The sequence below is a fragment of the Choloepus didactylus genome, chromosome 9, assembly GCF_015220235.1.
Source record: "Choloepus didactylus isolate mChoDid1 chromosome 9, mChoDid1.pri, whole genome shotgun sequence".
Classification (NCBI taxonomy): domain Eukaryota; kingdom Metazoa; phylum Chordata; class Mammalia; order Pilosa; family Megalonychidae; genus Choloepus; species Choloepus didactylus.
In genome coordinates this window covers 95,713,074-95,734,017 of record NC_051315.1, presented here as the reverse complement: position 1 = coordinate 95,734,017, position 20,944 = coordinate 95,713,074, and the positions used below count along the sequence as shown (strand labels likewise).

The 20,944-nt window shown below is 35.7% G+C and overlaps 1 protein-coding gene across 14 annotated transcripts in view; it reads right to left on the bottom strand.

The window, feature by feature from the left end:
* Nucleotides 1-20,944, bottom strand: part of NBEAL1 (neurobeachin like 1) — a 281,631-nt gene that overhangs the window by 7,813 nt on the left and 252,874 nt on the right. For 9 of the 14 annotated variants that reach the window (XM_037850425.1, XM_037850424.1, XM_037850418.1 and 6 more), the window contains 8 exons: nt 15,219-15,308; nt 13,907-14,016; nt 9,138-9,310; nt 8,491-8,585; nt 4,780-4,896; nt 4,222-4,383; nt 3,408-3,556; nt 44-1,418 (listed from right to left, as the gene is read on the bottom strand). In XM_037850425.1, the coding sequence (XP_037706353.1) occupies nt 1,142-1,418; nt 3,408-3,556; nt 4,222-4,383; nt 4,780-4,896; nt 8,491-8,585; nt 9,138-9,310; nt 13,907-14,016; nt 15,219-15,308 (1,173 nt within the window). In that variant the 3' untranslated portion in view covers nt 44-1,141. Of the gene's footprint in view, nt 1-42; nt 1,419-3,407; nt 3,557-4,221; nt 4,384-4,779; nt 4,897-8,490; nt 8,586-9,137; nt 9,311-13,906; nt 14,017-14,696; nt 14,792-15,218; nt 15,309-20,944 lie in introns of those variants that run through there. The other 5 variants (XM_037850426.1, XM_037850432.1, XM_037850427.1 and 2 more) reach the window with 4 other exon arrangements.

Sequence of the window (20,944 nt, the reverse complement as noted above, 5' to 3'; positions counted from 1 at the left end):
CAAAAATTTATATACAATTCAGATTCTATGTATCAAACTTTTCAATAAGGGCAAATTATCAAACTTACTTGATAAATATTATAAAATATTAACTTAGGCCTATAGAATGAAGCTGCTTAGATGTTTTTCGTCAATTTTTTAAAGAAAATGTATGCATGTAGTGGTTGTTTCATTAAAAAAACTCAGTAAAGTAAAAAACTGACAAATTATCTAAGGGGAATTTAAAAAGGCAGTTGAGGAAACCATAAAAGTGAAAAACACTCAAAAGAGTGAAGTCTGAGCAGTGTTCGCACGTAATCAACACATTATCAGAGGGCAGTAGTGATGTGGGAAATTTTTTAATCAAGAAATTCAATTAGTGTTGAATGGAAACACTTGAAATGTTTTCAATATACATATAAAGTTGCTGGTGTTTGGGAATTCTTACATCTAAATCTAAATGTTGTTGCAGGTCACTTTCATTTAATAAAACCTCTCTTGTTAAAATAATATCCTTAAGAGGAGTATAAGGACTAAAGAAATCTTAAAATAGTTATAAAACAAAAAGGTTCCTATATAGATGTATTATAACCACTATAATTCTTCTCTTGAAATAATCCCTACAGATGTCATATTGTTAAATTTCTCAGAAAAAGACAGATGGGGACTCCAAAAATTTATAATGCTGAATATGAATATACATAATAAAATAAATTTTCTAGAAGAATCACTAAATTACTTGGAGAACAGACACTAAGTTTTCTTAGGAATAAGCATTAGATTTGTATCTCAATAATGCAGTACTTGATAAACTAATGGCATGTACATTTATAATAACAATAAGAAATTCACTGAAGATAGCATGTTATACGGGAATATTCTTATTTGGAAGTACAAAAGTACAACTGACATACTGTCATTCTGGGAATTTGTTAAAATTAAAGTAAATAGTTTTATTGTTGGAGTGTTTATTTCATTTTTTATAAATACTTTTGTGTACAGTAGTGGTCTTGAATCTAGATTTGGAAAGACAGAGAATAAAATAAATTTCTTATTCACACAGGGCAGGTGGAAACTGACAAATGGGGGCTCTCAACTATCACAATATATCATATATAATAATACAAACATTATTAATGAATAATAGCTTTTTCCACTCTTTTCATTTACTGCCCTTTGAAAAATAAAATTTATTTTTTAATCTGTTCATCCATAATAGTGGCATCTGATTCAACGGGCTTGAAGGAGAACCAAAGGCATCTCCAACAGTGCGGGAAATGAATTTCTTGATGCTAAGTTTTACCTCAGTTGGCTTGCCAACACCCACCACAATCAATTTGCCATCTTCTAATCCTACGAGAATATGGCTGTATTCTTTAGTTACACACACACAGTGGATAGGCAATCTCATAGCTAATGGGTTGACGCTGAGATTCAAACTAGAAGAGAAAAAATATGGACATGATTACATGGATTAAAGAATTCACAGAATTTATATCTGGAAGATAATAATCTAGTTCTGCATTAGAATTTTAAGTGAAAACTTAGGTTCAGAAAGTTGAAGTGACTCATAAAAGGGCCCACATTTATATCATTATTTAAAATATTTGATAGATTTTTTTCTCTAAACACCTACTTTTCTAATAACCATATTTAACCAAACAATAATATTAATAAAACCATCAACCAAAATATAAAAAGTATTATCCTTAGTCTCTAGAGACCCTTCCATTTTCAATCTACTCTTTTATTATGAATTCTCTTTTTGATTCCTCATTTACCTAAGGCAAATAGTCCATGTGTGTTCCCTTGGTAGAAGGATGCTCGTGGGATTAGAGGCCGGGTGAGAGACAAAATGAGGAAAAGAGTTAGGTAGAGTTCTACCTGGATATTAACTACATTCCTGCCCTTAGTGTCCTTCCTAAAACAGGTGAAAATATAGTTCTTTTACCAGTCACCATCCTCTGAGCTTCAGATCATCAGGGGGCATTTAGTCTAGCCTTGCCTTGACCTTATCCCTGAAATCCAGCACCAAATACAATGCTCATTGCAGTCCCTGCTCCTTTGTTTTTCATTTTCGGATCTTGCTTACCCCAACCTCTCGAAGGCCTTTCCTCTCCCCATATCCGTTTTGATTCCTACTAATCTTTCACTAAGACTCCTCTGACTAATCTTATCTACAGCAGTCCTTAATGTCTTCAAACTCTTTCTGCACTTAAAACCACATAATTTAGTTTTAAAACTGTTCTAATTAAAACACAAGTATTATTATTTCCCCAGCTATTCTAAAACTCCTTAAAGTCAGTAATTATGAATAAGCAGTACAGTACAGAGCGCACAGAGGCTCTCAGTAAATGCTTTTTTACTTGATTGATTAGTAAGTGAAAGCGAGACACAAAGACCAAAAAGCTCAAACAGTATGTGTGTCTATGTGCACATGCACACACGAGAGAGGGCACATCTGGGAACAGAGGGGTAGTGAGGTCAATAAAATTGGTCTATCTGCTTTGTCTGATATGTCATTATGAAAAATGCCTGTGTTGGTTTAGTGATTAGAGAATGAAGAAACTTATGATAGACATACAACTAGACTTTTAATACTGCACATTTAGTTAGACTGAACTGCTAAAAGATCCCATGGTTTTTCTAATTTGGGATTTTCCTAATAGTACACTGAAACCAGGGCTATATGAGAAAATGGGGAGTTGATCTATCACAGGAGAAAGAATGACAAAAATGAGAAAGGAAAAATAAAATAGGGGGAATTTTGTTAGAGAGGTGAATCCGATATGAACGCATAAAGACAGAACACCCTGGATCAGGAAATAATTTATAAAAAAGACTTTTGGGGGTGCCAAGGATAAATATCAATAATATAATTTTTAAAAGCAAAGCAAAGGAAAAAAGGTATTTGGGGCACACAGGGAATAATGCTACTTCGTGTATATAAGCTAGTAAATTTTTAATGAAGAATACCAAACTTCAAAACATATCCACTATTCAAACATCTTTCTCCTTCACTGGATTAAATAATATAAAATTTTTCCACTCAATTTTATAATACATACATATACTTGCACAGATACATGAGTATCTATTTGTTTACCATATTTTAAATATTTCTTATATAAAGTTTTTGTTTTGTAAAAATTCTAACTGTAATTTGGACAAATCTTCAAATCCATAATCCATCTTTTGTCCTATGAAGAACTTTTTTTTTCTACATTTTTTTTTTAATGTAATATTGCATTTACTAAACCTGGTATACTTTAGCTTCCCACATTTTTTTTTCATAGTTGCAAAAAGAGACATTTTTCATAATAATTGATAAACCAAAAAACCAGAAATCTCAGATTTCTGATTTCCACTCCTGGATGAAATTATTACCCCCTTTTCTTACGCGATACTTCAATAATTTTAGTATTTACCTCTGGAGCTCTCTTATGGACAGGAACCCTTGTAAGCTGCCCATGACAATGTGTTCTCCAATTATACATATGTCTGATATTTGTTCCCGTAGGATTTGAGACCGTAGGTACTTGCCATTTACAGAAAACAGATGCAATGCATTCTTATCCTGCAAAGATTTGATTAAGAAAATTTAATGATCTCAAATAAAACTGAGTTTTCATATTGTCAGGTAAGGCTATGATAATAATAGAATGATTAATGACTTTAAACCAATAAAAAATATGGTTATATTTAAGGAGAGAATATGTAGATAACATTTAAATGATAAATATTAATAAAAAAATCTTGCCCCCCAAAAGAAGAATTAAATTATCTAGTCCAAAAAACCACTGCACATTTTTTAAATTAAAAAAAACTTAATTAAAAATTTTTTTAAACTTTAAATTTTTAAAAAGCAGTATCATGGACAGGAAAATAAACATATAAAATCCATGTTTCCTAAAATTTATACTCTGTCTTATGCAAAATGAATTTAAGTTGGCTACAATTTCGACTTAAGTTTATCAGGTCCCACATACTCAGAAATCATTTTTGAAATCATTTATTATATAGGCCAATAGGAAAAGTTAAAATAAAGTAGAAATGTTAGGCCAAGAATGTGATAGAAGCCTATCTAATAAAAAGAAATGAACAACTGAAAGATGAAAGGAAAACATTCTCCTTAAAATAAATATTGTGTTCTTCCCTTCCTCAAAATGCCTCATGTATAATGTGGGGAGGGAAAGACAAGCTTAAAATATCCTAGCCTTACTGCATTAAAGTGTTTTATACCTTGACAGTAGTATTTTCTTCAATGCTGGAGTAGATGACAATATGTCCTTCCCAAGATATGGCCAAATTCGGAATGGTCAGTAGCAAAGAACTCTCACTAGGGGGCTGTAAAGTCCTCATATACTGACCTTTTTGAATGGTATGTATAATCACAGTGCCATCCTACAAAGAGAAAACATTAGCAAATGGAAAAAAATGGCAAAAAAGGAGAAAGGAAAGTAGGCCAGATAAAGAAACATGGAAAAGGAACTGAGAAAAGGATTATTCTACCAAGGATACATATAACTTAGGAAAAATCCCAATCTTGAAAATTCAAACAGTATTTTATTTCACAGAATGTCCTCCTCCCTTAACCAACAAGACTGATAAATCTCAAAACAGAATTCAGTGTCTTTAAGTTCTTTCTTTCTCTATTAATACACTTTTGCAAAGACCTACACAAAAATGGCATAAAATTTTTATACATTTACGAATTCCCTAGAAGAACATTTTAAGAATTAATATTGCTTCTGAATTTGTAGAGAAAATAATTAGTGCTTTTTAAAGGTGAAATCTTACCCTTGATCCTGAAACTGCCATGTCTAGCTCAGTGCTGATGCCAACACTCAATACCTCATCGGTGTGTCCGTATAAAATCTGAAAGGGTTTAGATGCTAACCCCATGGGAACACCTCCCTAATATTAAAATAGAAAATCAAAGGTAAAAATGTTTTCTTATATACTATTTTAAAAAATAAGGCTTATACTGTATTTAAACTGTCTAATCACAAATGAATTATAATAAACGTACAACAATAATTGAGATAGCAGAGAAAACTGGTTTGCTGACATACAAACCACCCCCTACCACCCTAATGGTACTGGCCACATAATTTTAGTATTTATTTATGATCTGTAAGAATGACCCCCGAGCCTAATTGGGGAAAAAAAGGGGGTGTGCACACTGACCTGGCTGTGTTAGAGCAACTCCAGTCCCCACCATCCCCAGCCCTGTAGCTTACTTCCAGTGCAGTCATGGGAGTAGAAACAGAGTGCTGAAACTAAAAGTCCAAGTTTCTAACTGGCAACCCACATCAACCCCTAGAGGTTGAAGGATGGCCTAGAATACTTCAGATGCTCTATGAAGAAATTCACTTTACACTGATGAAGACTTTGCATACCTTACAACAGTGCATTTCTGATACAAGTTATAAAATACTTTTCTGTTCTTTTGGATTTGCATATGATGGTCTTGCAATAGTCACTGCAGGTAGACTGAGTAAGCTTTGTTTTTGTGCTTTTTTTAAATATGCATTCAACTAGATATGATTCAGAATAGATTAGTATTCCTTTTTTATCATTATCATTACATAAAAAATTGCCAGGCAGTCCAAATCTTAAAAAATAATAACCCAGAAAGTTAGTTGAAGACTACTGGTGCTGGGACTTGCTGGGCCAAAACGTCATAGTGTTTAGCTAAGTGTAAAGAGCATTAAGAACAGAATCCTGACTGAAGGCATGAGGCATGCAGTACCAGCTGTGAAACCTCTGTAATGTGACTGTACAACTCCATCTTCAGACCTTTGCAGAGAGATTACCACTGAGGGGGCACACAGTTGTAGATGGGTGTTCCTGCAGCACTGCAACTGGGTAAAGGGGCTACAGGAGTTGGGGAGTAAGCAGTCAGCAGCAGAGTGCCTACTGACATGCCCACAGTGACCCTGATGCCCCTGGGTGAGGGGGAAGGGTGCAGGGGCATTGCACATAGGGGCTGTGTGCAGTACATGCCTAGCGGAGCATATGGGCTCTCCTGTGGGTAGGCACTTTGGGTACACAGACGTCTGGTAAGGCTGAAGGAGGAGAAGTATGGTGGTACTGTTCCACTGGTGGAGGACAGGACAGTTTGTAAGGTGTGCCAGGAGGGTAATCTGTTTGGAAGGTAGGATTTTTTTGCAATAGAATGTCTGCAGAGTTGCCATGATACATGTTTATCAAATAAAATAGTCTATGATAGGCATTCTATGATATATCATATCTCTGATGGACATTCTATCTGCTCCACATAATGTGGATGAATTCTCCTTGACCCTCTTTTACCTGTGACACATCTGTCTTCTCCTGTGAGTGACAGTCTGAGAGAGCCAGTATGCTCTACCTTTTAAAAATCAGGTTAATTCCTATACTAATCAAGCAAAAATCAATTTACAGAGAAAGATAGACTCTGCTAATTCATTTTATAAAGGAAAATCTAGCTCACTTATGAAAAGAGAAGTAATTAAAGAACTACCAGGTAAAATCCAGCAGTAACATAAAATAACAATATATCATGAATTATATCAGTTCTAGGATGGCCCAACCCTAGGTAATTTCTCAACATAATTCATTACGTTAAGAAAATATAAGTGAAAAATTATAAATGAAAAGGAAAGAGAAACTGGGAAAATGCTGAAAAGGACATTATTGGCACTACTGACAAAATTAGAACATGGACTATGGATTAGATATTAATATTGTATAATGTTAAGTGTTCTAATTTTGATAACTATACTCTGGTTACATATAAGAATGTCATCGTTCTTAGAAAGCTTTACACTGAAATGTTCAGGAAGAAAGGGACGTGTCTCCATCTTAGTTTTAAATGGTTCAGAAAAAAGTAGATGCAGGGGGAGGGAAAAATTGTGAGAAAATGCTAAGACAAATGGTGCCAAATGTACTATTTTTGCAACTTTTCTATAAGTTGAAATTTTGTTAAAATAAAAAGTCACCAAAAGAAAAAAACAGAAGGAAGGTAACCACTTAAACATAAAAACGTAACTACTGAAATCCTAACACAAATACTGCACTAAATGATTAAATAGTGAAGGCACTTTCATTCAAATCAATCTTAAGACAGGGATGCTCACTATAATTTTCTTACCTTATTGTATTAGCTAACAATGTAACAGAAGAAGAAAATGAAATAATTAGTATAATATTGGAGAAGTTAAAGAAAACCACCTTTAGTTTCAGATCATATGATTATATAGTCATTTTATTTTAGAAAATCCAAGAAATACTAATAACTATAAAAGCAAACAAGATTTGGTAAAGTGCTTGGACACAAGATAACTATATATAAATCAATAGCTTTTCTTTATACTAGCAATAATTAATTAGAAATGAAAGTGATTCAAAAATCCCACTTACAACAGAAATAAAAAATGCAATAATTAGATGTAAATTTATCAAGGTACAGAACCTAAGTGGAAAATAAAATAAAATAAAAAATTATAAAAATGCTATTGAGAGACATAAAAAAGACCTGAAACAAATATGGAAAGAAAGTTCCTATTTCTGTATAGCAATAATTATAAAAATAATCCATACCAAATTAATGTATAAGTTAAATATAATTTTAATGATAATAATATGGAGTGTTTGGGGGGGGGGAACAGGCTTTTATACTTTAAAGTTAACATGAAAGGGTAAGTACCCAATAATAGCTGAGAACACTTTTTATAAAGAAAACATAGTGAGGGGAGATTTACCTTACCAAATATTAGACTACCGAACAAACATATTTTGGTGTTGACATAGAAATAGATAAGTATAAAAGAATGGGGAGTCTAGAAAATTTTGTGGTTAAAAGTGATTTATTTAATTACTCACAAATGGCTTTCTACTAAGCAGTAAACAAAGATCATCATCTTATAAAATACTAAAAAAAGTCAATGGATTAAATATTGAGATGTAAGAAATTTAACAAGGAAAATATTAGAAGAATATTTTTAATAACATTTTCATAAATTTAGAGTGGGAGAAAACCTGTTAAGCAAGTTGGAAAACCTGGAAGTCATAAAGAAAAAGATATAACTGTCCACAAGATTCTGGAGTTTGATTTTATGCCAAGTCCTTCTGAAAAGTTTGCCTGCCTAATACTTGCAACTAACTTTTTTTGAGAGTGTAAGAAGGTTGATAAAAACTATAAAGCTGTAATTTCTAGTAGTCCCACCAGAAAGGGAAGTAGGAATATTATGCTAACATGGCAAGAAAAGGAATTATTATTTTCCTTGGAGAAGTCAATAGGGAGAAATTTTTGAAAAATAATAAGGAACAAGGTAATGAATCAGAGAATAAACCAAGGAAAAAAACGTAGTGATTAGAATAGGAAGGGATGGGGGTGAAAGAATGCAAAGGAGCTGAAACAGTTACCACTGCCACAGAAAAATTCATTAAGCTGTTAGAATATCTCAACAGCGATCCCAAGGTGAATCTCTGATCTAAACATAGAGCATGTAAATGTGTAACTACCTGTTGAGTTATTTGCCATATCATACATGTATTATCTCTGGAACCAGAAATCAAATGGATTCCACAGTAATCTGTAGCTAAACAAGTCACAATATCTGTAAGAAAAAAAAGATAAATAAAATGAAATGGCATGGTTTTGCCAGAACAGAACTTTAAGGACAATTTTACTATATGTTCAAACCATTATCCTGTTCTACCAGGGAGGTAAATAGGAAGGGCATTGGGATAAGATGGGGAAAGAGTGACACTGGAAAGTAGTAGTTCAACATCAGTCAGAACAGCTTTTATTGAGGGTACCCTTTTTTGTGGGTAGAGAATTAGGGGTGGGGATTGTCCATCAGAATCTTGGGAGGAGTTTAGGTAGTTGGAAACAGATCCCCAGTTGGTTTTGACATACCTCTCTACTCTCGCATCTCTATTCACTTGCAATCCTACAGAATAAACGTTCTTAAGCAAAATAATAGATATTAATATCTAAAATATATTAGACACTCTTATGTAAATTATTTTTAACACTGTGCTCTCAAAAAGTTCACTAAGCTTCAAAGGTAAAACATAATGCTCCTTAAAAGAAGCATGTACTACTTTTACAGATAGAAAAAATAAAGTAATTTTTATGTTTTGGGAGAAAAAAAATTAATGCTTACCCATGTGTCTGATATTGTGTGAGATAATTTTGCCTTTTGTGAGTGACATCACTTGAATACTATTATCCCAGTGTCCAGCACTGAAGAGCAACTTTGCATCATGTGACACTACAAAAAGCTTAGAAGTGATCTCCAGCCCTGGAGCAAAAGGACCATTCATACTTCGCTGAGTTCTGTAAATACAAATAACAAATAGACTTTCCTTAAAAGATCACTTAGTTCAATATGAACAATTTAATTTTATCTCTCTAAAACTGAAATAAAAAGTAAATTCCCGAAGTTTATATATATTACAATATGTTAATCTTACTTTATACTTAAAAAATTTTTTTATTTAATAAATTTTATTTTGAAATAAATTCAAACTTACAGAAAGTTGCAAAAACAGTACAAACCCCATACACAGAACTCCAGCATACCCCGACCCCCCTCCCCCGATACCCCGATCCACCACCTTTAACATCCTGTCACACCACCATTTCTTTCTTTCCCTCCCTCTCTCCCTGTCTATCATCCATCATCTGTTGCTCTGTCCTCTGAACATATGAGAGCAAGCTGCAAATATCTTTGAATAAACAATATAATTCACATATACCTTTCCCATGGACAAGAACATTCTTTTAGGCAATCCCATTAAGCGCAGCTAAAAAGTTCAAGAAATTCAACATTGATACAAAGCTTACATTCTATATTTCCTTTTTTTTTTTTCTTATGTCCCATCTATGTCCCTTTGAGCTTCCTCTCCTCCATCCTCAGATCCCATCCAGGATCATCCTTGGCATTTAATTGTCATCTATTTAGACTGTCTTCTTTTTTTTTTTCAATTGTGGAAACATATATACAGCCTAAATCTTCCCATTCCACCCCCTCCCTAGCATTCCATTAGTGGGATTAATCACATTTAGAATGTTGCAATACTATCACCTTCCCAACATCCATTTCTAGAAGTTCCCTTCACCCCAAACAGAAACCCGACACTCATTTCTTAACTCCCCATAGCCCCTTCCCCCACTTCTCGTAACCCATACTTTACTTTTCATCTTTATGGTCATAGTCTCTGATACTTTCTTTGTGTTTACCGTAGGTCTTAAATTTAACATCTTAAATCTATAACAATCTTGTTTTTCTTTGATACCAACTTAACTTCAATATGACATATAAACTATGTTCCTATACTCTGTCATTCCCCCACCTTTATGCAGTTCTTGTCAAAAATTACATATTTTACATTGAGTCCAAAACCACTGATTTATCATTACAGTTTATGTATTTTAGATCCTGTAGGAAGTAATAGTGGAGTTACAAATCAAAAACACAGTAGTAATGGTATTTATATTTACCATGTGATCTACTGGAAATCTTTATTTCTTCACATAATTTCAGTCAATTGTTTAGTGTCCCTTCCTTTCAGCCTGCTCAACTCCCTTTAGCATTTCTTATAGGACTGATCTACTGGTGATGAAGTCCCTCAGCTTTTGATTACCCGGGAATGTTTTCATCTCCCCCTCATTTTTATCCTCCAGGTGTTTGTGAATTCTCCAAGTCTCTGATGGTTATTGACTTCTATTTGTATTCCACTGTGGTCAGCGTGCTTTGAACAAACTCATTTTTTTTTTTTTTTAATTTATTGAGGCTTGTTTTTATGTCCCAGCATATGGACCATTCTAGAGAAAGATCCATGATCACTGGAGAAGAATGTGTGTCCCGGTGACCTGGGATGTAATACTCTATATATGTCTGTTAAAATTCTCTGTATCCCTCTCTCCTTTCTTTGTTTCTGTCGGTAGGGCTCCCTTTAGTATCTGAAGTAGGACAGGTCTTTTATTAGAAAAATCTCTCAGCATTTGTTTGTCTGTGAAAAATTTAAGCTCGCCCTCAAATCTGAAGGAGAGTTTTGCTGGATAAAGTATTCTTGGTTGGAAATTTTTCTCTCTCAGAATTTTAAATATGTCATGCCACTGCCTCCTCCTCTATGTTGGCTGCTGAGCAGTCACTACTTAGTCTTAGGTTGTCTCCTTTGTATGTGGTGAATTGCTTTTCTCTTGCTGCTTTCAGAACTTGCTCCTGCTCTTCAGTATTTGAGAGTCTGATCAGAGTATGTCTTGGAGTGGGTTTATTTGGATTTATTCTATTTGGAGTTTGCTGGGCATTTATGCTTTGTGTATTTACATTGTGTAGAAGGTTTGGGAAGTTTTCCCCAACAATTTCTTTGAATACTCTTTCTAGACCTTTACCCTTCTCTTCCCCTTCTGGGACACCAATGAGTCTTAAATTTGGACGTTTTATTTTATCTATCATATCCCTGAGATCCATTTCGATTTTTTTCTCCATTCTTTCTTTTGTTCTTTCATTTTCTGTTCTGTGGTCCTCGAGGAGGCTGAGTTGTTGTTCATCTTCCTCTAATCCTGTATTATGAGTATCCAGAGTCTTTTTAATTTGGCCTACAGTTTCTTTAATTTCCATAAGATCTTCTATTTTTTTATTTACTCTTGCAATTTCTTTATGCTCTTCTAGGGTCTTCCTTATGTCCTTTATATCCTGTGTCATGCTCTTCTTCATGTCCTATATATCCTGTGCCATGCTCTCGTTGCCTGTTTGTAGTTCTTTGATTAATTGCACCAAATACTGTGTCTCTTCTGATCTTTCGATTTGGGTGTTTGGATATGGGTTCTCCACATCGTCTGGTTTTATCATATGCTTTAAGATTTTCTGTTGTTTTTGGCCTCTTGGCATTTGCTTTACTTGATCTCTAATTTGTCAGAACTGCAGCTTGGTGGCGTACATTTTCTCTAACTAACCAGCAGATGGCATCCGTGAGTCACCTATTCCCCTCAAGTCAGTTCTCCCCAACTTTGTTTTTGTGGTGTGTGGGGATCTGATTCTTGTGGGGTTCAATTGGTACACTAAATTTGGGTGTGTTGTTGGTGCTGTCGGCTGTGAATGAGGGGTGTGTGTCTGAGTGGTTAGGGAGGGAGAGCAGCTTTAATAATCAAACCTCCCAGGTGTTCCCGGAGATTTAAGGCTGTTGCAAGAGTCTAAGCCTTCATTTCAGTCTTGCCACAGATTGTCTCTGCCGCTGACCCACAAGTGCTTGGTATTGGCGTAGGTTCCCTGGGATTTCCGAGCGGGTCCCCCTTCCCTGCTGTGCTCTTCCAGGACCTCTGCTGAGGGAGGGCCACACCATGTCACAAGTGTTCACCGGCCTCCAGGGAAGCCCTGGGACGCTGAGCTGTGCAGGGAAATCCCCAGCCCGCTTCAAAGACGGTTGAATGGGACATGTTAACTTCCTCCTTTCCACACAGCTCCGCCCTCCCAGCTCCGGGACAATCAGCTGTGGGTGTATTAGAGGCCACTGTCCACAGCCGATATTGTGGCGTGTGCTTGATGCTGCAGGAAAGACTCCCCGTCACACTGGGATTCTTGGCGCGGCTCTGCGCTGTGGGTCCAGCCCTGAGCAGGAGTGTCCCGAGCCCGCCGGGGAGATGGCTGCAAGTGGCACGGTTTTCTCTCCTTTTGGCTCCCCTTTGCTCCCCTGGTCCTGAGACAATCAGCAGCGGGTGTGGGAAGGGGTATCCTCCACGCCAGACACCGAGGCTTTTAGCCCAGCCCGCTCCCGCCATGCTTCACTGCGCGGCTCTCCCCGTCATATCTACAGCTGCTCCCAGGCTTTTTTTTTTTTTTTTTTTTAAAGAACTAGTCCAACTCCAAATGCCAACCCACAATTTCCCCACACCGCGGTGCAGCCGAGGAACTTTCAGCCGACTCACTCACTCGTTTCAGAATGCAGACTCCTGGTTTCACTAAATGCATGGTCCCTGTAGATTTAGCAGACTTTGGCTGGCTGGTGCTACGCTGGAACTGGTGTTCTGGGTCACTTTCTCGTTTTTATCTAGTATTTTTCATGGAGGTGTTTTTTTGCCCTGTCTCAGCTAGCCACCATCTTCGGTTCCTCCTTATACATTTTTATAAAATAAAAATATACATAATAAACAGTCTCAAGGGTAAAGCATAAAGAAGGTGAGACTGGTAAAGGTGGGAAAAAGATTTAAATCTTGGTTTTCCAAGCCAATTTAATAAAACTGGCAATTTTGTAAATGGCAGCCTCAAAATATAAAGACAAGAAAGGTTAAGTCAGAACCAGGAAAATCAGAATAAACTAAAACCAGGGATCTACTGCACAACATGATGGATGAGGCAGACAATTGCGTATCTAACAGTATCCATGAAGATTGTTTACTATTTCAACCAAACCAAGCATATGGATTTTCTGTTTCCAACTGAAAAATCTGTGAGCTGTGGCAGTCTAGACTCTGCAGACAGACCCAAAGAAGCAATTGCACTTAGGTGTGTGTGCAGAAAATGAGGGCTGTTTCTGACACTTCAGCTCTAGAAATTTATTATACAATATTAGTATGCTGAGAGTGTCTTTTGGACAAAGCATAACAGTACTAGGTCCTATGTGGTTTAAGAAGGAAAAACAACAGTGCCCCAGTTTCATTGAGTTTTATTCTATTTGGGGAAGCCAAGAAAAATACAATAATAGTGATCTCATTTTTAAATAGCTTTAAGTTATATGATGCAATCTGATCCACAAAACAGCACTATTAGATGTGATTTAACTAGAAAAAAAATCAAAAGAAAGAAAACAGGAAAAGAAGACTTGGATCTTACAAGAATACTTTGAAAATGACACCAATCAATTTAGTTGTTTTCCTGGCAAGAAGGTAATTGCATCCAGTAGTTGTTCTGCTTAATGTTCATTTACTTACTTTGGATTTGTCACAGTTTGATCTTTAATGAATGTAAAATAATTAGAAATGTTTCTGTCATAAGGCAGCCATCCATGGGTTCCAATAACATAATTCATGCTTACTGTTACCTGTAAAAGAACATATGAAAACTCAAATTAAATAAAAGATTAAATAAAGCAGCACAGAATAACCAAATGCTTACATGATGTTAGCATTTATCATTTAGGAAATATTGTGGGACTGTGTACTTAAAACATAAACTTACTAAGAAAGTCTTAAAATAATTCAACTGGAAAAAGCTTTTTATTTATCTTAATGCAAGAAAAGTTGTCAAATATCTTTATTTAGATGATTTTCTTAACTTTTCAAAGTTTATCAGCATTTATTAGCTGAAAAGTCAGAAGAAATTCAGTTTTACCATAAAAATATGATATGAAATTACTGAATGTATCATTTTAGAACACAAATCAGGAGTAGAACTTTTCATGAATTGTAGAGTATCTCCCTGGAGTGAGAAACATATTTTCTTTTCAAAACCAAAAGCTCTTTTCCCCCTTGATTTTAAAAGTAACAAAAAAAGTTGTACAAAAAAATCAGATAACTTTTATAAATATGGATAATCAAAAATCACAAGAATTCCACCACTCAAAATATACTATTAATATTTTTGAATCTCTACATCTTTTTTTCTAAGCAAATACAAAAAATACATAATTTAAAAATAGATCTGATTTTTGAATCTCTACTGTTTACTGTGCTATACCCTATTATTGCAATTTGTAAGTGACAAAATTAGAATAAGACAGACCTAGGTTTGGTCCATGTGCCAGTGTCCCAGATCCCTTACTTGCTAGCTCTGTGAACTTGGGCAAGTTACTTCTTCTCTGAGTTTTAATTTCTCATCTGTAGAAGGGAAATAATAATAGTGCCTATCTCACAGGACTGTTATGTGGACTAAATAACACAAGTCACGTAAAGCACTCACTAAAGTACCTTACACACTTTAGTCAATTTTGTATTACTTCTCATTACAATTATTATTAAAGAGTTATAAGAAATTTTAATACCTGATATTATCACTGTTTTTCTTGTTTGAAGATTTCCTACCTATATTTACCACATATTCTTCCAGACAAACTTTAGAAAACTGTAACTCTTAAAATAAAAGGTGTGTAAATAGAAGGTACATTTTTGTGTCTTGGTCAAAGGAATTCTAGAAAATTTTTCTATTATTTTTAAAATGACTTTTAAAAAATTTATTTCATCAATGATTTTTTAAGTTGTTAAGGGTTTAGACATGATAGTGTGGAAAAAGTATAAATCAACTTACAAGTAACTCAGGGCCACCTTGAGACATGAAAGAACGAGGCTGATTTTTGGGAACGATGGCCTTTAATAGTGGAATACCATCACTAATTCCCTATAAAATGAAAGACAGAGGTTTAGTGGCTGGTTTTGTTCATCTTTATTAGGTACAAATTACTGAACGCTTAGATCTTTAATCAAGGATGAACCTTGTGATGTAGCACTTTACTGCATTGAAATGTATCATCATTTAACATAATGTAGGAAAAAAATTATATACATGTCTGAATGGCACATTTGAAACTGAAACCACCACTTTCTTCTATTCCACACACCGTTAGAGATGTAGATTTCAAGGGACATCAACTATTTAAAACAGCTAGTGATTTAGGATCTTTCCTTCTTTCCTGCTATACTGACATGAATATACAGTAGAAAATATAGACCATATAATTTTCAAATAAGTCAAATGGGAAAAATGATTATATTTTATGGAAATTCCTTTTGGGTCTAACTTCCAAAAAATGGATCTATTTCACTAACTGACGTAATCTCTGAAAGCCATAAAAATAAGACCAGAAAATGTAGTCCTCAGAAAACATCTGTCATGGTCTTACTACAATGTGAAAGAAAAGAATGATATATATGAACACACACACAAATATCCAACTTAAAGTTCTCCCTCAAGAACTCAGTTTCTTGATGTGACAATAGTTTATAAATGATACGAAATATATTAAGTAAATTATAACCTAACATTATTGGATGCTAGTATGTGCAATGTTCTGTTCTAAGAGCTTTATATGAACTAATTTAATAATGAATTAAGAGCTTTATATGAAGTAATTTAATAATGAATTATAAACCATATAAAGATACTGCTTATCTTTTATCTTTACATTGTAAATTAGTCACAAGAATACGTGAACAAACATAAATGAAAATGGTGTCTGAAAAAAATCCTTTATGTGCTTTATGTGCTTTCAGTGCTACCACCGTTTTCTTCAGAGAGAGCTACAGTGAGGACTTCTCTCTTCATATGGATATGTGGGGAAATGCCTTTTCTTATGATGATGAAAAGATGTAACAAGTTATTGGTTATCATGTTCTTTATCCTGCTCCATATACTCGTCCTAGGGAAAGCTACCCTGTGACATGGTGGGTACAGAGAGGGCCAAATGTGTCACTGCACCTGTAGATGGAACTCAGAATGTATTATCCTATAAAAACAATGTCACACATGATTAGACATGATCGAAATAGTTCTATTAGCATTACATAATAAATATAGTATAATATGGCCATCAGATTATGGGTTAAATAGTTTTCTGGGTTGCCTTTTTTGCAGAAAGGAGACAAGGTAGCAGGCCTGATGTTGCTATCTTAGAAAAGTCTGCTTGCAAGATTGGCTCTTGGACGGCATCTGGAAACTTGGTTGGTAAACAGTTTTCTACACTGATATAAAACTTTCCCTATATGATAAAGGTGGTTTACTATGCCTAGAATGTGCAAACAATGAAGTTTATGCTGAATATCTGCTTTTCTTCTGGTAGTCTGGAATTTTATTATGTGCTAGGTGGACAATGCCTATGTGACCAGCCCCCAATAAAAATCTTGGGCACTGAGGAGCTAATGAGCTTTTCTGGTAGAAAAAAGTGTTTTCACATATCATTATTGGAAGAATTAAGCACATCTTGTGTAACTCCACTAGGAGAAGACCCTTGGAAGAATGAACCTGGGTTCTGCTGGATTTTTCCCCATGTAGCTTTTCCTTTTGCTGATGTTAATTTGAATCCTTTCACTATAATAAATCTTAGCCATGAGTACAACTACACGTTGAGTTCTACAAGTCCTTCTAGTGAATTATAGAAACTGGGGGTGGTCTTGGGGATCTGTAACATACCCTGGAAATTAGTCATTATGTGTGAGCATTGTGTCTATGTGTTCTGGGTTTTAGTCAAGCAACTTAAATATTTTTGAAAAACAACAAACTGTGTAGAGTTTGTATTGTTAAACATCATAAAACTATTGTAATCAATATGAACCTAAGAAAACAGTGACAGAAATTAATTACAAGGTGCATTCACAAACACGAAAAATATCCTTAATATATAGTGGAGTTTACTACAACCTTACTCATTTGAGGAAAATTCAGTATAAAGTCAAAACTGTCATGAGCCTCATTCAAATTTTTAAACTAAGTTATCAACAAATTCTATAGTTCTCCTGACATTTATCCTAAGAAACATATCGCCTAATGCACAACTATGGCCTGTGGGACAAATCCAGCCTGCTGTCTATTTTCTAAGAATGGTTTTTATATTTTAAAATGGTTACATTTTAAGTGGTTATATATGTACTGTGCTGGTTTTAAACTGTTATGTACCTCAGAAAAGCCTATGTTCTTTTAATTCATCCCTGTGGACGCAGACCTACTGTGGGTAGGACCTTTTGCTTAAATTGTTTCCATGGAAATGTGACTCAGCCCATTCAAGGTGGATCTTAATTCCCTAGCTGGAGTCGTTGATGAGGAGATAAAAGGCAGTGACATTTTTGAGAGAGCTCAGAGGAGATAAGAGTGAGAAAAACGCTGAAAAAAGTTCAGAGACATTTTGGAGAAAGCAATTTTGAATCCAGAACTCAGGGGAAAAAGGATCAGCAGATGTTGCCATGTGCCTTGCCATGTAACAGAGGAATCCCGGATGCCATCAGCCTTTCCTCAGAGAAGGTATCTACATCTTCGTGCCTTAATTTGGACATTTTCATGGCCTTAGAACGGTAAATTGCAACCTACTAAATCCCCATTGAAAAAGCCAACCCATTTCTGGTATATTGTATTCTGGTAGCTTAACAAACCAAAATAGATTTTGGTATCAGGAGTGGAGTGCTGAGATTTGCAAATACCAAAAATACTGGAATGGCTTTATAAATGGATAAGGAGAAGATTCTGGAAGAACTGTGAGGAGCTTGATAGGAAAGGCCTAGATTGCTTTGAAGAAACTGTTAGTAGAAATATGGATGCTAAAGATACTTCCAATGATGCCTTAGGAATGATGAACATGTTACTGTAAACTGGAAGAAACGTGATCCTTGTTTTAAAGTGGCAGAGAATTTGGCAAAATTGAGTAGTTGTATGGAAGGGAGAATTTGAAAGTGACAAGCTTGGATATCTAGTTGAGGAAATTTCCAAACAAAATGTGGAAAATGCAGCCTGGCATCTCCTTGCATTATAGTAAAATGTGAGAGGAAAGGGATAAGCTGAGAACTGAACTTTTGGGTACAAAGAATCCAGTAATTAATGGTCTGGAAAATTCTGGGATTCCAGAAAGTGAAACCACAGAGGCTAGTACCCCATTTGAGGATTTAAATGAACATGGAAGAACCAGTCAGCCAAATTAGTGGGAGTCAGGATTGGAAAGGTAGTTATCCAGAAAGCATTTGTGGAAAGTCCTGTTATCTAATGGTTGGGATCCCAGTATGCTGTGTGCCAAACCAAGTTTTTTCATGAGATCTGTATAAACAGAACCACGGCCAGCCTGGACTAAGAGGGACAAAAAAGGGACAGTTTGAAGGGAAAATTATTTCAAAGGCAGAACCATGGAAGCTAAGGTCTGGAGCCAAAAACCTCAGGCCAGGAGAGTGGACCCACCCATGCACATGGAAAGGGTGAGTTTGCCCTGAGTTTGCTGAGGGAGGGCTTTCAGACTTTGTTGTTCAGGAAGAGTGAATATCCCAGGGCTCTCTGATGCCTGGGGAATTAAGGGGAGCTTGGCTACCTCATTGTTCAGAAGAATGCACCCACCCTAGGCCTCAGAGAGGGTGGAGCATATTCTCCAGGGACTGGGGTGAGCCTGGCCACCACCCCACTGTTCTAAGGGGGTTGAGAGGGTGCCCTGGAGATGGCAGATTCCAGACGCTGCCCTGATGCTTGAAGAGGGTGGAGCTGAGAAAAAGGTGGTCTCCCCAATGCTTGGAAATGTTGAAACCCTCACCCCAGTGTTTAGAGAGAGCAGGGCCGCTGCATAAACCCTTGGAAAGGATGGAACTGCTGCTATCTCAAGCCCTGAGGATAAAACATCTTTCTGTAGATGACTCTCAGACTCTGAAATCTAGTGGAGCTTGCCCTGCAGGTTTTCGGAATTCTTTGGGACCTTTGACCCATTTTCTTCCAATTTCTCCCCATGGAAATGGGAACATTTATCTTATGACTGTCCTCCTTTATATACTGGAAACAGATAACTTGTTCTAAGTTTCACAGGTCCACAGCCAGAAAGGAATTTTGCCTTAGGACAAACCAAGTCTGTACTGATTTTGATAAGACTTTGTACTTAATCTTGTTACTGAGGTTTTCTGGATGCCAATGGCCTTTTACCAGTGAAGTTACCCTATTGTTGATGTCTTAGCTTGGACACTTTTATAGCCTTAAGACTGTAACTGTGTAACCAAATAAACCTTTACAAAAGCCAATCCATTTCTGGTATTTTTGCATAACAGCAGCATTAGCAAACCTGAACAGGAGCTTTTCCATGTTTGAATTCATTTAGAACCCAGTCATGTTCCTATTGACTCTTGTCACCATGGATACCCATGGTAGGCCACCCATCTCTCCTCATTTTCCTGTTAAGCTTATCACATCTTCTTTTGGTTTCAACAAAAACAATAGTTTTACTCTCCTTCTCACTCATGATCTCTTCCATTAGAAGAATACATTTTTCATCCTTTTCTATGTCATGACACAGATCCACAATCTGAAGAATCTTGTGGTCTGCACTCAGTTCTAGTGCAAGCCTATGTTCTTTTAATTCATCCCCTGGGGGTAGACCTAATGTGGGTGGGACCTTTTGCTTAGGTTGTTTCCATGGAGATGTGACCCAGCCCATTCAAGGTGGCTCTTAATTCCCTTGTTGGAGTCCTTTATGAGAGAATAAAAGGCAGAGATATTTTGGAGAGGGCTCAGAGAAGCTAAGAGAGAGAAAAATACTGAAAATCTCAGAGACATTTTGGATAAAGCCATTTCGAATCCAAACCCAAGAGAAGGACCAGCAGCTGTCGCAATGTGCCTTCTCATGTGACAGCAGAACTCCCGATACCAGCAGCCTGTCTTCAGAGAAGGCATCTACTTCTTGATGCCTTAATTTGAACATTTTCATGGCCTTAGAACTGTAAATTTGCAATCTAACAAATCCCCATTGAAAAAAAGCCAACCCATTTCTAGTATATTATATTCCAGCAGCTTAGCAAACCAAAATATGTACTTTGATATAATATCCTTGAGTTTGCCTCTTGGTCTACAAAGACTAAAATATTTACTAGCTAGCCCTTTAAGTAAAGGTCTGCTAACCCCTGCTTTAAGGCATGAAAGTTATCTGTTGTATGTCTCCAAAGTATTTTAAATTACTTTTTATCTTCGTTTTTCTTGTTTTGCCAAGAGTTAATATTATCTTCCCTAACCAAATTCATAACGATGTTTCATATCCGCATTCTGAACTATATGAAGTTACTCAATTTGTAAATTTAAACATTTGAATATTTTTATTTAGAGGTACTTTTTCAATTACAGCATTAACTACTCGTTTTACTCGACTATTACTCGAGATACTATCAATTAACAAGCTGACTTACTGAGCCATATTTTATTGATTTGCAGAAATTATAAATAAGAGCTATTTTAGTCTCCCTCTACATATCATCTCAACTGTCCCCAAAAACATTTTAAATCAAATTATTTATTCTTCTTTGTCAGGAAAATGT